Raw genomic sequence first — 14,702 nt, forward strand, 5'->3', positions numbered from 1 at the left:
TGTTCATATGTGGGCTAACCAGACTTCCCTGGCCACTGTATTTAAAGTCTCACCCTCTCAATTGATACTCCTCGTAGCTAATTTTCTCCTTATCATAGTATATATTCTTCATGTTTGCCTGGCTCACAAGAACACAATCACATAAAGACAGTTTTCTCCACTCCTGTGTCCCCAGGGCCTAGAGCTGACACCTCGGAGGTGCTCAGTAACATTGGATGAACAGAATGGCCAGCAGCTGCTCTTCCGCTTTCCTGGCTCAGTCTCACCCTCAGCTTTTTCTGTCCCCACGAATCGACCTTCAGTGCTGTTCACCTGTCTGGATGTATAATTCTGAAAAGCAGCCCACCACCAAGGTCATCTCCCCTGCCTTCGCAAGGGAGGCTGCAAAGATCATCCTTGTACCTATTGTTGCCTGCTTGTGGCTGTCGCGCTCAATGCCAGACAGCGGAACATTTATGCCATTAAGTTTATGTGCATTTTTAAACTTAATATCTAATTTTCCTCCTAAAGGTTGTGGCAATTTAAGCTTACACTAATGATGCCCCAGTGCCCCCCCTCCCGCCCCATGCTGGCCAACGTTGGCTATTTTGTGGTAGAATTTGCATGTCCCTAGTAAGAAGGGAGGTGAGGCATTTTTTCAGTCATGCTGCTCCTGGCTGGAGTTTGGCGTCTGTCCTTCTCAGGGGTGAGTGGACAACATCTAACAAACTCTTCACGGACCCCGTGGCTACCCCGCCACTGGCTCAGGCACAGTTGAGAACTACGGGGCACGGAAGCTCTGGAATACCACAAACACTGGATTCACTTAATGCTTCTCAACTTGTGACTATTTTAGTCCTCGAATGCAAACCAGAGGGCTGTCTCCTTAAAAGGAGTGGTGAACATCTTTGAGGTACCACCTTTCCAATTTCTTCCAGTGAGAGTAATAGGATATTTGAGCTTGTTTCCTAATTGCAAGCCTTTAGCAGTGTTAAATACCTAAGATTTTAAGTTGTAGAAGCAAAACTTAAAAGCAAAAAAACCTTGAAAGGTCTAGTCTGACTATAACTTGGCCGAGTTCACAGAACCCACCTAGCAAGCTCAGTTTAAGAACCACTGGTCTGAGTGGACCACACCACACCTAGCTCCTTCTATCCCCTGAGCCTAGCCAGGCCACCCTCCCTGTGAGCAGGGTGTGCCCCATCAGAGAGAGAGGAGGAAGAGAGGGAGAGAGGAGAGCAAGAGAGACGGCGTTATCTGTAAGAAAAGTCAGTATATTTATGGTTTGCTTTATAAAAGTTACTATAATACAATGGTACATAGTATTGAATTCACAAAAATATGAACAAATATTTACAGCAAGACACACCCACAACGGAAACACTTCTCTTCAAAACAAGTTACATACGGATGACAGAGTCTATATGCACAAACATCCCTAAAACTTATGGGTTCTCTTCTTTGCAGGAGGAGAGAGGCAGGGAGGGAGGGGACAAGAAAAAAAAAAAAAAGGCAGAAACCCCCAACTTTTCAAAAGCAAAGATTTGTTCAATGAAAACAAAGGCATTGAAAGAAAAAATGAGCCATGTTTCTGGATATGGCAAACCATTTTGGGGGTGGGGTGGGGGTTCCTGGGGACAGGAGGGTGCAGCCCCTCACCAGTTGGGCAAGGTGAAGCCAGGGTGAGAGGTGAGGCTGGCCCCCAACCCTGGTTTCCTCACATCCCCCTCCACTTCTTCTCTGGGGAGAGGGGTGAGAATGAAGGCAGCCCCTTGGGGGCTGCACAAGTAACTGAAATCAACCATCTCTACAAACTACACATTTCCTCATGTGAAAAATAAATATTTCCTCAGTTGCACAATTAGGCAAAAAACCGCAAACGGAAGAGAAGGTTGCCGCTGTGCCCAGGTCCCTCCTCTGTGTCTTTAATGCCACCGATTTCATTGACCTTGAAACTGGTGGGCACAATCTCAAACAGGGAGGGCATGGGGTAAAGAAATAAAACAAAAAAACACAACAAAACCATCAACGACAAAAAAGGAGAAAAATAACAATTCTTTGTACAGAATTTACATGATAACAAGCTTGACACAAGCTGAAGATACCAGAGGCCCCGGGCCTGCATCCGCAGGGTGGGGGCAGCCCCCGCTGGGAGCTCTCCCGTCTGGGTGAGGATGACTCCTGGTCACAACAGTCACTTTCCAGAAATTATTTACATGCCTGCTCTGCTTTCTGGGGTGCGAGGGACTTGCTTTGTGTGTGTGTGTGTGTGTGTGTGTGTGTGTGTGAGATTTTTGGAAATACAAGGAAATGAGCAAAAAATGTCTTCCCACATGTTTCTACAAGAAACAATGTTCCCGAGAAAAAGTCCTTTATGGCAGCCTATATACAGAAGTTGGTTCTGAACTTCAAAAACCTATTTCTTCCCTTCGTTTTGATTTTATACACGCACAGGAAAAAAAAAAAAAATCCATGGAAATAAACCCTGAAGAGGATGATGGGAAGGGGGTTAAAAGGTTAAGAAAAAAAAACCTGTCAGACTTAGATCTGAGTTTTAAAATCTTCTCCAAGATTTTCCTTTCTCTGGGAGAATAATCTTCTCACTCCAAAAATAAATACACTCTTGCCTTCTTGGGAGGAGGGGGCTGCTGGCAGGGGGAGTTGGGGTGTGGGCTAGGGGCAAGCGGGTGAAGCTTATGAACAACAACAACAAAAAATGCCACGTGCATATGGTCAGAGACCCGTAGTGGCGGGACTGGGGGACCCGCCTGCCCTGGGAGGCCCTCCCGCCCAGGTGAAGGTGAGGGCAGAAGAGAGTAGACAGGACCCTTCCCAGTGCCCCCACGCCCACAATGGGGCCTCCGGGAGGCTCCCTCATTGCTGGCATTCGAATGAGAAAGTAAACACTGAACCCAAGATTTTGGGGGTGGCAGGGTGTGGGGCGGCAGGGAGAACCCAGAGGGGAAATTCCTGCCTGGGACCAGCTTGGCTCCACCAGGGTCTGCAAGGGGAAATGGCGCCCCCAGGCTGCTGGGGAAGGAACAGAAGGGGGGTTTCTCCTCACTGAGTCCCGACAGCAGAGAGGGGGCCTTGCGTAGTGTTCTGAGGTCAGAGCCGTGTGGCCCGACCCCCCTCCTCTCTGCAGCACCTGGCCCAGCACCCTGGCCTGGGGGTTCCGGAACATGGGCCAACACGCCACCACACCGAAGCCTCTGCAGCCCCCGCCGGGGGTCCCCACTCTCTGATTCTGCTTTCACATTTCAACGGTTAAAATGTCTTTTCTTATGACGAGGAAGAGAGTAAAGAGAAGACAAAACAACATAGCAGCATTCATGGGAAGAGGCTGATGGAGAAGATGGGAAAAGAGAAGGACAGAGACATATAGATGGAGAGTGAGAGACACGGACAGAGAGAAGTTTACGCTGGAGTTCAACAAAAGTCCTGAAGGGAGCATTTTAAAAAACCAAAGAGACGTGGGCTGAGAGACAGAGAAGCCCTTTCCCACTGAGGGGCTGGAGCTGCGCTGGGTCCTGGGGGTAGTGTTGGGGGCGCCAGGCCCTGACATGGCCGCTGGGTAGGGGACAGCACCTGAAATGGGGGTGGGAGGTGGGGCTGGGCCCCGGCGCCCTGGGGTCCACGCTCGGGAGCCCCAGAGCAGCACGGGCAGCCTTCTGCGGGGCCTAGTTGAGGGTCCCCCGGCAGTTCTCAGAGCCGCACAGGCAGGGGATCTTGACGTCCTCGATGGGGAACTTGTAGTCGTAGGTGATCTCCTCGTTGACGTTGATGTGCTGCTTCGAGTAGATGACAATCTTCTTCTGCGACTCCACCGTGATCACCTTGGCATAGCAGTTGGGCTGGGGGCGGGGCAGGAGGGGACGGTGAGCCGTTGAGTCACCCTGTGCCCCACCCAGGCCCTCTGCCATGAGGCCCCCCGAAACGTGACGGAGCTCCGTGCCCGAAGCCTGACGAATGTGCCACATGACCCCATGCCCAGTGGCCACCTGCTCGAGCCTCGGCTGCCCTATCTGGGTGAAAAGGACCCCCTGCCTTTGATACCAAGTAAGAATTATGATGATGGTAATAATAATAATAAATTGTTCCCCAAGGCTTCAATTTCCATTTATGCTACAGGTGACTCCCAAAATTCTCTTCAGGCCTCACTTCTGAGCTCTAGAGAGGGGCTCAGCAAATGTCGCCCCCCCCACCTGTTTTAGCAAGTGGGGTTTGACTGGCACACAGCCATCCCCGTTCATTTACCTACGGTCTACAGCTGCTTTTGTTACAATGACAGTTAAAGTAGTTGCTAAGAGATTATCTGGGTCACAAAGCCAAAAAAGTTTAGTATCTACCAGGCCCTATAACAAAAAGGTTTGCTGGACCCTGCTCCAGACCCAGAAACCAAGCACCTGCTTGGTATCTGCCTCTGGCAGCTCCAGGAGACATTTTTGACTCTGTAAACTCAAAGCCCAGACTCAAGGCAGCTGGCCATGCCACGTGCCCAGGCCCCCAGGCATCCGCCTCCCCCACCTTCCCCCACCAATGCCGGATCTGGCCCACTGCCACGTCCAGTGGGTTCTACTCCGAAAGACCTATTGATTCTGTCTACTGCTCTCCACCTCCACTGCCAAGCCCCAGTCAGGCCCCTGTCATCACTTGGCTGGACTTCAGCGGCTCCCATTGCCTCTCATTCCTCTGAGAAGATCTACTCCTGACCCAGCAGCCAGGAGTAAGAATCTTTCCAGGGAACAGCAGATGCTGTTGTCCGATGGCTCAAAACCTTCCAGTAGCCTGCTTGGCTTTTAGAGAAACTTCTCAGCTCTGCCGGCAAGGCTGAGTGATATGGCCACCCCAACCCTGCCAACCTCATCCTCTTACCCGCCCGCTCTCCCCCTACTCCGTCCCTACTGCCCACTTTGCTGTCCCTCAAACAGGTGTTCTCCCCTCTAGCACCCCACTGAGCAGAATGCTTGCCCCACTCACTACCACCTGGGTGAGTCCCTCCAAACCCTCAGATCCCATAGGAGAGGCAAGCAAGTCCCTCCTGGCCCAGGTGACGATCCAGTCACGGTAGGGAGAGCTAGCTGCGTCAGCACACTCAGAGGGCCTGCACTCAGGAACACACCGGTTCTCCCAACATCCCAACAACTGACAGGGAAGGACTGTTACCATCCAGATCAGGAAACCGAGGCACTGACACATTACGTAACCAGCCTTGGTCGCTTGCCGAGTAGCGATGTCATGACTCGAAACAAGAGTTTGGCATCATCGCTCTGGAGCTCGCCTGCCCGTCTGACGCTCCCCGTGCTTGTCTTCAGCATGAGAATCACCCTCGTTACCAACACTCCCTGCCCCTTGGCCAGCGCCGCCACCACCATCACCACTAGCCACACGTGACTATTTAGGTTCAATTACATTAGCCGAAAAGCTCCACTCCTCAGGGGCCCTGGCCACACTGCAAGTGCTCAACCCCACACGCAGCCCATACCACGTCAGTGGTCAGCACAGCTGCAGAGCGTTTCCACCGCGGCACAATTTCTAGTGGACACCACTGCCCCAGAAGGAAAGCTCTCCGAGGGCTGAGCCCAGCGCAGAGGAGGACTGCTCTGACTGGGAGCTGAGCGGACCACTTCCTGGGCACCGTGGGTCTCACTGTGCTCTTTTTTCAGAAGAGAAAACTGAAGCTCAGGGGAGAAATACTCTGAATACAGGGTTCACCCCCACCCCACCCCCATCACTCTCAGGTGACCAGAGCTTGGGAAGGAGGCCCCCCCGATTCTGTGCCAGAAGTTTCTGGGGGCAGCAGCGGCCCTGTGCCAGGCACTCACGTTGCAGCTGTGGTTGATGAAGCGTGCAAAGTTGCCGCACTTGGTGGCATCGATGATGGTGTCGTGGTCCACCCGGAACATGTAGCTGCTGCCAATGCCCTCGTCCTCGTAACGCTTTTCCCGCATGTCCGCGATCACCTGGCCGGGAGGAGGCCTCAGTCTGGGCTGGACCATCCCGCCCCCACCCGACACCCAGCCCACCAGGCAGCACCTACCTGGCGGATGTTCTGACCCACGTACTCAATGACCATCTCGTCAGCCGCGATGGGTTCCATGGCGAACAGGCCCCAGTCGTGAATGTGGCTCTTGCAGAATTTGAGCTTCTTCTTCCGGAACTGGGGGAGGGAAGGAGGGGAGAGGTGAAAGCCCTGGTCTCAGTCCCGCAGGCTGCCCCCCACCCCACTACCCTGGGTGGGGTCCTGCCTCACCTTGAGCTGGTTGAACTTGAGCAGGTCACTGTCACAGCTGCCAGTGAAGGAGGACAGCAGACGGCGCTGCTCAGAACGCCGCTCCGAGCCCGCCCGAGTGGAGGCATGAGGCTGCGCCGGGATGCTCATGCCCTGTGAGGACGATGGCCACGCATCAGGAGGGGCGTGGCTGGTCGTGGTTGGGGGAGCTGGCCCACTCACCGTGGTTACTGGGTACCTGTGTCCCTATCGCATCCTTGGCAGCCCCACCCTAAACTCTGGTTCCCTGTCTTCCCAACTTCCCAGTTTCCTTGCTCTGGGCTTGTCTGTGCCTATCCCAGCCCTACTTGTCACCTCTCCTCTTTGCTGCTTCTTCCTGCCAGAATCCGCATGTGCTCAGCGTCCTCCAGGCAAAGCAAACAACACACCTTTCCCTTCACACTTGCCGTCTTTCCCATCTCAGCTAGAAGATTTGGAAATGCCTCCACTTTCAGGAGGGAAGATGCTGGGTGTCTATCCACCCCGATCCCCGTCGCTCTCTTGGGGGCCTCTGATTTTTCCACATATTGGACATCATGGCTCCTTCCTCAACACCCTCACACCCCTTCTTTCCCTTGGCCGTCCTCGTCCTCTGCCCCAGGTGAGCTCACCCTGCTGTGACCTTCCCTTAACATTTCTGTCCTGATGACGGAGAAGGCCCCCTCCCAGGCTCTCTACTGTGCCCCAAAATCCAACTGCCTAGCCGACCTTAATACCTGGATGTTCCACAAACCCCAAAACTCAAGCTCCCCACCTCAGTGCTTGGCATCCAGCTTCCTAGTTCCCCAAGCCGGACCCAGCAATGTCCCAGCCAGTTCCTTTGTCTCCTACGGCCAATCTGGCCCCCAGTTCTGTTCTTTTGGGTTCCTAATATTCTACTATTCCTAATATTCTTTCAAACACACCCACTTTTTTCTCACGGCAAACACAGGTGAACCTACCCACGTGTTTGTATTGGGAATGGCAGCAATTGTGCCACAGTCCCCCCTCAGGACCCCTGCAGTCAACTCTTCACATGGCAGCTAGTGTGAGCTTTGAAAATCACGGGCTGAGCAATGTCACCCTCACCCTCTCTCTGGAAACCCCCATGCAGCTCGCTGTCACACACAGAATACAAATCTAACCTCATCACCACAGCCTCCAGGGCCCTGATGACCTGTTCTCTGTCTCTGGCCTCAACTAGTCTTTCCTTCCCTTTCTCATGCCACCTGAGATCCTCCCCCACCTCAGGGCCTTTGCACATGCTGTTCACTCTGCACAACTTCCAGACTTAATGAGTCCCTCTCCTGTTATAACTTTTTTTTCAAAGTAGCTTTCACATTCAACATGAGGCTTGAATTCATGACCCCAAGACAGAGTCGTGTGCTCTACTGACAAAGCCAGCCAGGTACCCTTCCTGTTTTAACTTTTTATTGAAGCCTTTTTCTACTTCTCCATGGTCTCTCCCAGTTATCCACATGGCTCATTTCTTTACTCCATTCAGACCTGGCTCAGCTGTCGCCTTCTCTGACCCCCCTGACTCACCAATCCCTAATGTCTTCTCCTGTTTACCGCACTTGAAATTCCATGTTTATCTGTTCACTTATTTCCTACATCCCTTCTAAAAGGTAAGTTCTGCAAGGAAAAGGATTTTGTTTCGTTCACTGCTCTAGACCCAGAACAGTGCCTGGAACACAGCAGGCACTCAAGAGACATTTGTTGAATTTAAAAGGAAAGAATGAACCTTCTGGATATGCAACTCCACTCTGCTCACATCCCTGATGAAAACCTCAGAGGCTCCCACTTCTCACCCTCGCCTCACTTTTCCAACCTGAGCACCCAGGTGAGTAACATCCGCTGTGCCAGCCCCTCTGACTCCACAACCCCCCATGCTGCCTGGCACTCCAGCCCGGAGTCCCCCCCCCTGCAGCCTGGGAGGCTCCAATGTGTCCGGGCGCCTGATGGCAATACCTGGGTGTCTGTCGGGGGCTCATCGGTGCTGGCGCGGCTACTGTTGAGGTATCTGAGCTTGTCCTTCTTGTCGATGGTATAGAAGCCCTCGCTGCGGGCACAGCCCGTCACGTGCTCACGGATGCCATCGTCCCGTTTCTTTTTCTTAGCTGAAGAGAGGCTGGTGGGTGGGTGTGGGTTAAGGGCCATATGGACATTCTTGGAAAGCCCCTCCCAGTCCTTCTGAGACCAGTCCCACTGGGCCCAGCCTCCCTACTCTCAGGCTGATCTCCAAGCCCCACAGCTAAGCCACCCCCATGAGGCTGTCCACTGGCCAACACTACTGATGGTCCCAACTCCATCAGGGGTACCTAGTTGCATGGTGCTGGGCCTTAGCCACTTTCTGCCTCAGTTTCCCCATCAGCAAACTGGGGCAATAACAATGCCTCTCTGAATGATTACATATGCTTAGGTACTTAGCAGACTTCCTGAAACAGAGGACGTGCTCAGTAAATTAGTCTGAAATAGTGGGGATAATGACCGCTCCAACTTGATAGTGTTGTCAAGAGTGGTGAGAGTAATAACCAACTATCAGGGTAGCATCACGGTCCAGAGCCCAGATTCTGGAGGTAGATTTGCCTGGGTTCCGCTCTCAGCTCTGCCACTTCATCGCTGTAGGACTTTGGGCAGGTCAGTTAACCTCCCTGAGCCTCGGTTTCTGCATAAATAAAATGGGAATAATAGCCCCTACCTCACTGGGCTGTTGGGAAAATTAAGTTAGGTGATGAGGGGGACTAGGAAGAGTGGGCCCCCAGTCTCTGCTACTGTGATGTTGTACAATCACGATGCTACATTTGCCCCGAGACCTGCTAACTCTGGGGATGAGATGGGCCTGGCACAGGTGTGTTTCACAGTGCCAATGATGCCTCCATACGGAGCCTGGTGTGATACCAGCACAGACACCACTTGGTAGGTGACGGGGATCTGTGCTGGCACCTTCACGGGTGTCCTGGGAGATAGGGCCCAGGGAGGTGCGCGAGCACCGTGCCCCGTCGGCTAGGATATAGGGATGGTAGACCCAGAGTGTGTCATTGAGCCAGTCCATGCCGTTGTCCTGCTGCAGCAGCCGCTCGTAGGTGACACACAGGAAGCGGATGTCCTCCTCATCGATGCCACCATTCCAGATGTCATACAGGATGGTCATCTCCTCGAACTCAGACCGGGGCCGGAAGAGGGGTTGTGGTGGCGAGAGCTCAGGCGAGGCTGGGGCCACCAGGTCCTCGTGGCGCTTCTTAGGTGGCCGGCGCCAGTGCCCCCGAACCTTGGCCAGGTCCATGAACTCCTCAGTGACCTCATCACGCCCGCGAGGGCCTGGAGGGATGGCCTCGGAGGGCCACTGGTTCTCTAGCTCCTTAAAGGGCAGTTTGGTGGACTCAACAGGGGGTGGCGGTGGGGGCGGAGGAGGCTGCGGAGGCAGGGGTGGTGGGGGGGCTGGGATTCCCGCATTCCGGAAGTCCAGGGTCACGGCCCGGGGGTCATGGGTGCTGGGAAAGACAGGGGTCTGTGGCTGGCCTGGCAGGAGCAGAAGGTCCCTGCCGAGGGTGGCCCCCGCTGGTGGCCGGACCAAGGGCCCATCCAAGGAGAGCACAGCCGGCGGAGATCGCCGGGGCCTGCCCGGCTTCCTCTTGATAGGGGGTGGGCAGGGGGCCAGTGGCGCGGGCAACAGAGGTGGCAGCTGGGCAGGGGCCCGTGTCTGGGCCCGCAGGACGGGGACAGGTAATGCCAGGGGCAGGGGCAGGGGCAAGGGCAGGGGGAGAGGCAGGCCCGTCTCCAGGAGCACCGGGGAGGCCAGGGGGCCAGACCGCTCATCGCGCCGGCCAGCTGGGAGGGGACAGACAGGCAGGAGCAGGGGCCCGCCAGGCTCAGGGAAGGTGGGTGTGAAGCTGAAGTCCCGACCAGGTGTCCTGGGGAGGCCCCCACTGCTCAAGCTGGGGGACTGGGATGGGTAGGAAAAGGGACTGCCGGGCACCTGTGGGGAGCTCAGTGACAGGCCGCTGCTGCCCCCCGACAATGGGGGCTCCCCGCTCGGCGTGGCCGGCACCGTCTCTGTACTCTGTGACTTGGCCAAGCTGCCACAGAGGCCCGGAGTACGTGGGGGCTGCTCCTCTGGAGGGGGCTCCAGAGGGACGGGTGGGTGTGGGGGGTCTGGGGTCTCAGGCTCTGGTGGTGGGCTAGGCGGCCGGGGCGGTTGAGGGGGTGGTTGTGGCGGCTGCAGGGGTAAGGAGAGCAGTGTAGGGGGCTCCACTTCCAGGTCATCCTCTGCAAAGAGGTGGGCAAAAACCAGACCATTACTATTCGATCCGAACATCTCTTGGTGCCCTATTTAAGCTGCCCTACTATGTGCTTAATACCTGACCTCACAGCCCTCTGAGCCCCCTGGAGTTCTGTGTATATGGAGACTGTCCCCCGATAGCTAAACTACTCAAGGCTTCTCAGTGCTCAGCTCAGTGTCAGGCACACAGTAGGTCCTTGATAAATGATGGTGGAATAAATGAAAGACATAAGGAGACATGGCTGCTAGCCTTTGACATTATGTCCTTAGAATGGTGTTCTTCTGAACTGGGAATGTCCTGTAGACCAAGAAAATGAGCTCTGCTATTGAATAAAATTCAACAAGTCCCTTTTCTGCAGAACTTATCAGAGCCTTTCTCCTAGCATTTATCTCCACTGTCATATAATACATTTTTCTAGCTTATGTGCTATCATTTATCACCCAGTCCGAGAATGTAAGCTCCATGAAGGCAGCTATTTTTGTCTGTTTGGCCCACTGTTGTATTGTCAGTGCCTAAAACCGTACTAGGGACACAACACAGGCTAAATAAGTACCTGTGACAATACTCAAAGAGCTGTGGTTCTGTAGCCAAATTATACAGAATTAAAGAAAATACAACAGGTTTTTTTCCTGAAAGACTTATCAGAGGTAGGAACTAACCACACATCGCTAAGTAAGTTTAAATTAATCAAACTTAAATAACATTACAAATTCACTTCCACCTGCCACATTTCAAGTACTCTTAGCAATGTTGTGTCTAATGGCTATGGTACTAGACAGGGCAGAGAGAGGACATTTCTATCACTGCAGAAAAGTTCCACTGGACAGTATGCTGGAGCTTTGAATATGGTTTGTGCAGGTCCATAAAGGTGGGAGGGGGCAGTGTCCACAGCCCCTCTCACCTGGCCCAGCATCCCAAAGCCTCCCCGACCTGCCTGTCACTAAAATGTCCATGCACGGCTACCTCCCCAACCCTCCCCCCAACCTTTCTGGGAGCATCCCATAGGACTAATGGGCCAAGGACCAAACCATGGGGAACTACTGGCACTGAGGATGGGGACAGCAGCAGTTCCCTGAGGGGACTATCTGGAGTTCTGGCTAGGTGCCAGGCTCCATGCTGGCACATTATGTCCCCTCACTCTGTCCTCCCATATGACCTCACGGGGGAGACACTATCCACTGATCCCATGTTACAGATGAGGAAACCGGAGCTTGGGAAGGTTCAGCGATTTACCCAAAGGAGCCTGGGCTCATTCTGTCGGTGAGGACATCCTGCCTCCATCCCCACCACCCCACGGGGGGGGCGGGTAGGGGGGCTGCAGGTGTTACCTGGGGTGCGCTCTGGGGAAGCCGGGGGCCGGGCCTCCATCTCTCCAGCAGGGGGCTCTGGAGACAGCAACCTGGCCCCTTCCTGCTTCAGGTCCTGCTCCTCAGGGGGCTCCTTGCAGCTAGCCAGCTCCTCGACACACACAGGCAAGGGGGGCTCTTCCAGCATAGGGGTCCGCTCCTCGGGGGCTTCATCCTCAGCCTCGATGTCCACCTCCTCTTCCATGACCGAGGACTCCATCACAGGTGCCCCTGTGGCCACATCCTCCTCAAAGTCCTCGTCGGGAACCGCAGGAACCACACTTTCATCTGCTGCTGCCTCTTCCTCCTCCTCCTCCTCCTCTTCCTCCCTTGCCACCAGCTCCTCTTCATCCTCTGAGGACGATGACGAGGACTCCGAGCTTGACTCGAACTCAGAAGACTCAGAACTCTCGCTGGAGGACCCGGCTCCAGCCTTGGAGGTGGCGATGCTCACTGTCTCCTCTGGGCAGGGGACACAGGCAGGGGCCCTTCAGCACCTGCCGCGCCCTGGCCAGATGCTCCGCCAAAGCTCTCAAGCCGGCGGCACCTGGGTTGAACGTGGCCCTCAGGTACCTGGGGCACATATGCGTGTGCGCGCTCACACAGGCGCTTATCTGTGGTGACCAGTCACTGTTTTAAAAAACTGAGGTGAATCCACAGAACATAAAACTAACCATTTTAAGGTGAATTCATTCAGTGATATTTAGTATATTCTCAGTGCTGTACAACTACCTCTAGTTCCAAAACATCGTCACAAGCTCAAGAAACCAACACCGTCCGCGTGATGTCACCCCTCTGCCCTCCCACCCTCAGACCCCAGCAAGCACTGGTTTACTTTCCGTCTCTATGGACTGATCCACTCTGGACACGTTAATATAAACGGAATTGTACAGTATGTCATGTGTGCGTGTAATGAGTCTACATTTTGAAGGCAAGAAATCTTGCCCCAAAAGTTGCTGAAAGCCACTCAGGCTCTGGTCCGTGGGGGGACCCCGGGCCAGGCCAGGCGCCTCAGCCTGCTCCGCTCACCTCCATCCGAGTCCCCTTCTTCCTTCTCACTCGCCTCCGACAGGGCTACGTCCTCGTCGTCATTCTCAGACTCATCCTGGTCATCACTGTCTTCATCGTCATCATCCTGGGGGGGGGGGGGAGGGGGGGNGTGAGCCGACGGGGCCCCCTCCCCTAGCCCAGCACCCCAGGCCTCCCCAACCCAAATATACCTTATCTGACATGGATGAGGTCGAGGAGGAGGAGACCTGGCTCCTGGGGCCTTCCTCCTCCTCCTCGTCGTCATCCTCTTCCTCCTCCTCTTCCTCCTCTCCGTCCTCTTCCTCTTCAGTGCTTTCCCGCTCCTCCTTGTCGGAGGCCGAGGATGAGGGTGAGGTTGTGGAGGAGCCCGAGGATGAGGACGCCGATGATGATGAGGACACTGACAGTGACTCCTTCTCGTCCTCCTCCCCCCCACTGTCCAGCTCCAGCGGCCGGGCTGGCCGTCGCCGCACGCCCACACCCTTGGGGTCCCGCTTGGTGAGCTCGCAAGGGGCATCCGCCATGTCCCGGTCCCGTTCACGCTCTGACTCTGAGGGCAGAGAGGGGTGTCTGAGCCAGGCTGGGGGAACACTGGAGGAGAGCCCAGCACCAGGAGATGGGTGCATATACCTTCATCTTCCTCATCCACAGAGGTTGAAGGCCGCAGGCGCTTCTGGTCACCAGAAGAGGCTGTGTCTGGCGGCTCCTTCCTCTTTACCTTGAAGGAGGGCAGGCGGATGGCCCCGCGCAGCCCGATGCCCAGGCCGAGGCCCTCATAGCCCAGGCCCTCACCCTTGCCCCACGATTCCAGCAGGCACGAGGCTATGCGGTCCTTGGGCTTTGGCCTGTCCTCGTCCTTGTGCTCGCCTGACTTCACTGGGGTCAGTGAGGCCTGGGGTGCCAGAGAGGAGGAGACTGTCACCATGGTTATGGGGCAGCCCGCTCTTAGCAGCCCGCCTTCCCTCAAAAGTGACAGCCACACCGTCACTAATACTTCCTTCCCACAAAACTGGCTGCCCTTTGTGCCCACAGCTCAAAACACTGCCAGCACCCCACCCGGCCTCACTGAACCTCCACGTCCTCACCCGCAGAGCAGGCTACACGTGGCCAGTACACAGCCGTGTCCCCGAAACACAAGCTTCACCAAGTAACACTCACACTGTCCTATTGGAGTTACAGGCAGTACTGTTTCTAGTAACACGCCTCAGGAGAGGACGGGGTGCCGGCCGGCCGCCCTGGGACACCCCGCGCCCGCTGCCTACCTTGGCCATCCGCTCCTTCTTGTCCCACCACTCATCGAAGGCCCGGAAGGCCACCACCTCCACCATCTTGCGGTTCAGGTCGCGCTTCATGATGGCCTTGAGCTCTTTGAGCACCACCAGCAGGACGCCATCGACAGTGGCCTTGTGTGGGTCCTCCTGGCGTGGCACATAGCCTGGTGGCGGCACTGATGGGTCAAACTTGGGGAGGGGTGGCCAGGGCTGCCCGCGGCCTGGTCCGCTGTTGCTCAGGGAGAACGGGCCCCGGTAGGGCGGCAGGTTGACAAACTGCAGCCCAGCTGAGGCCGCCGCCGCAGCCGCGGCCATGAAGGGTGGGTACGGGCAAGCGCCCTGGCCAGTCATCAGACGGCTCAGCATCTGCGTTTGCATCTGGAAGGACATGGGCATGCCGCCCCACTGGCCACCCAGCACGTGGCTCATATCCACCTGCATCACAGGAAACAGCCCTGGAGGGAAGGGTGGCAGCGGTGGCAGGATGGGCGGGGGTGGGACGCCAGGTGGGGGCGCTGGCAGGGGTGGTGGGGGCACTGTCACA

The 14,702-nt window shown here is 55.4% G+C and overlaps 1 protein-coding gene across 1 annotated transcript in view; it reads right to left on the bottom strand.

The window, feature by feature from the left end:
* Nucleotides 1-1,237: 1,237 nt before the first annotated feature.
* Nucleotides 1,238-14,702, bottom strand: part of SETD1B (SET domain containing 1B, histone lysine methyltransferase) — a 23,153-nt gene continuing 9,688 nt past the window's right edge. The window contains 11 exon segments of the mRNA XM_034637953.1: nt 1,238-3,833; nt 5,805-5,942; nt 6,020-6,139; nt 6,233-6,364; nt 8,201-8,367; nt 9,245-10,498; nt 11,841-12,320; nt 12,888-12,993; nt 13,079-13,437; nt 13,518-13,779; nt 14,150-14,702. The exon segment at nt 14,150-14,702 is cut by the window's right edge and continues 272 nt beyond it. Of these exon segments, the coding sequence (XP_034493844.1) occupies nt 3,660-3,833; nt 5,805-5,942; nt 6,020-6,139; nt 6,233-6,364; nt 8,201-8,367; nt 9,245-10,498; nt 11,841-12,320; nt 12,888-12,993; nt 13,079-13,437; nt 13,518-13,779; nt 14,150-14,702 (3,745 nt within the window). The 3' untranslated portion in view covers nt 1,238-3,659.

The sequence above is a fragment of the Ailuropoda melanoleuca genome, chromosome 12, assembly GCF_002007445.2.
Source record: "Ailuropoda melanoleuca isolate Jingjing chromosome 12, ASM200744v2, whole genome shotgun sequence".
NCBI lineage: Eukaryota > Metazoa > Chordata > Mammalia > Carnivora > Ursidae > Ailuropoda > Ailuropoda melanoleuca.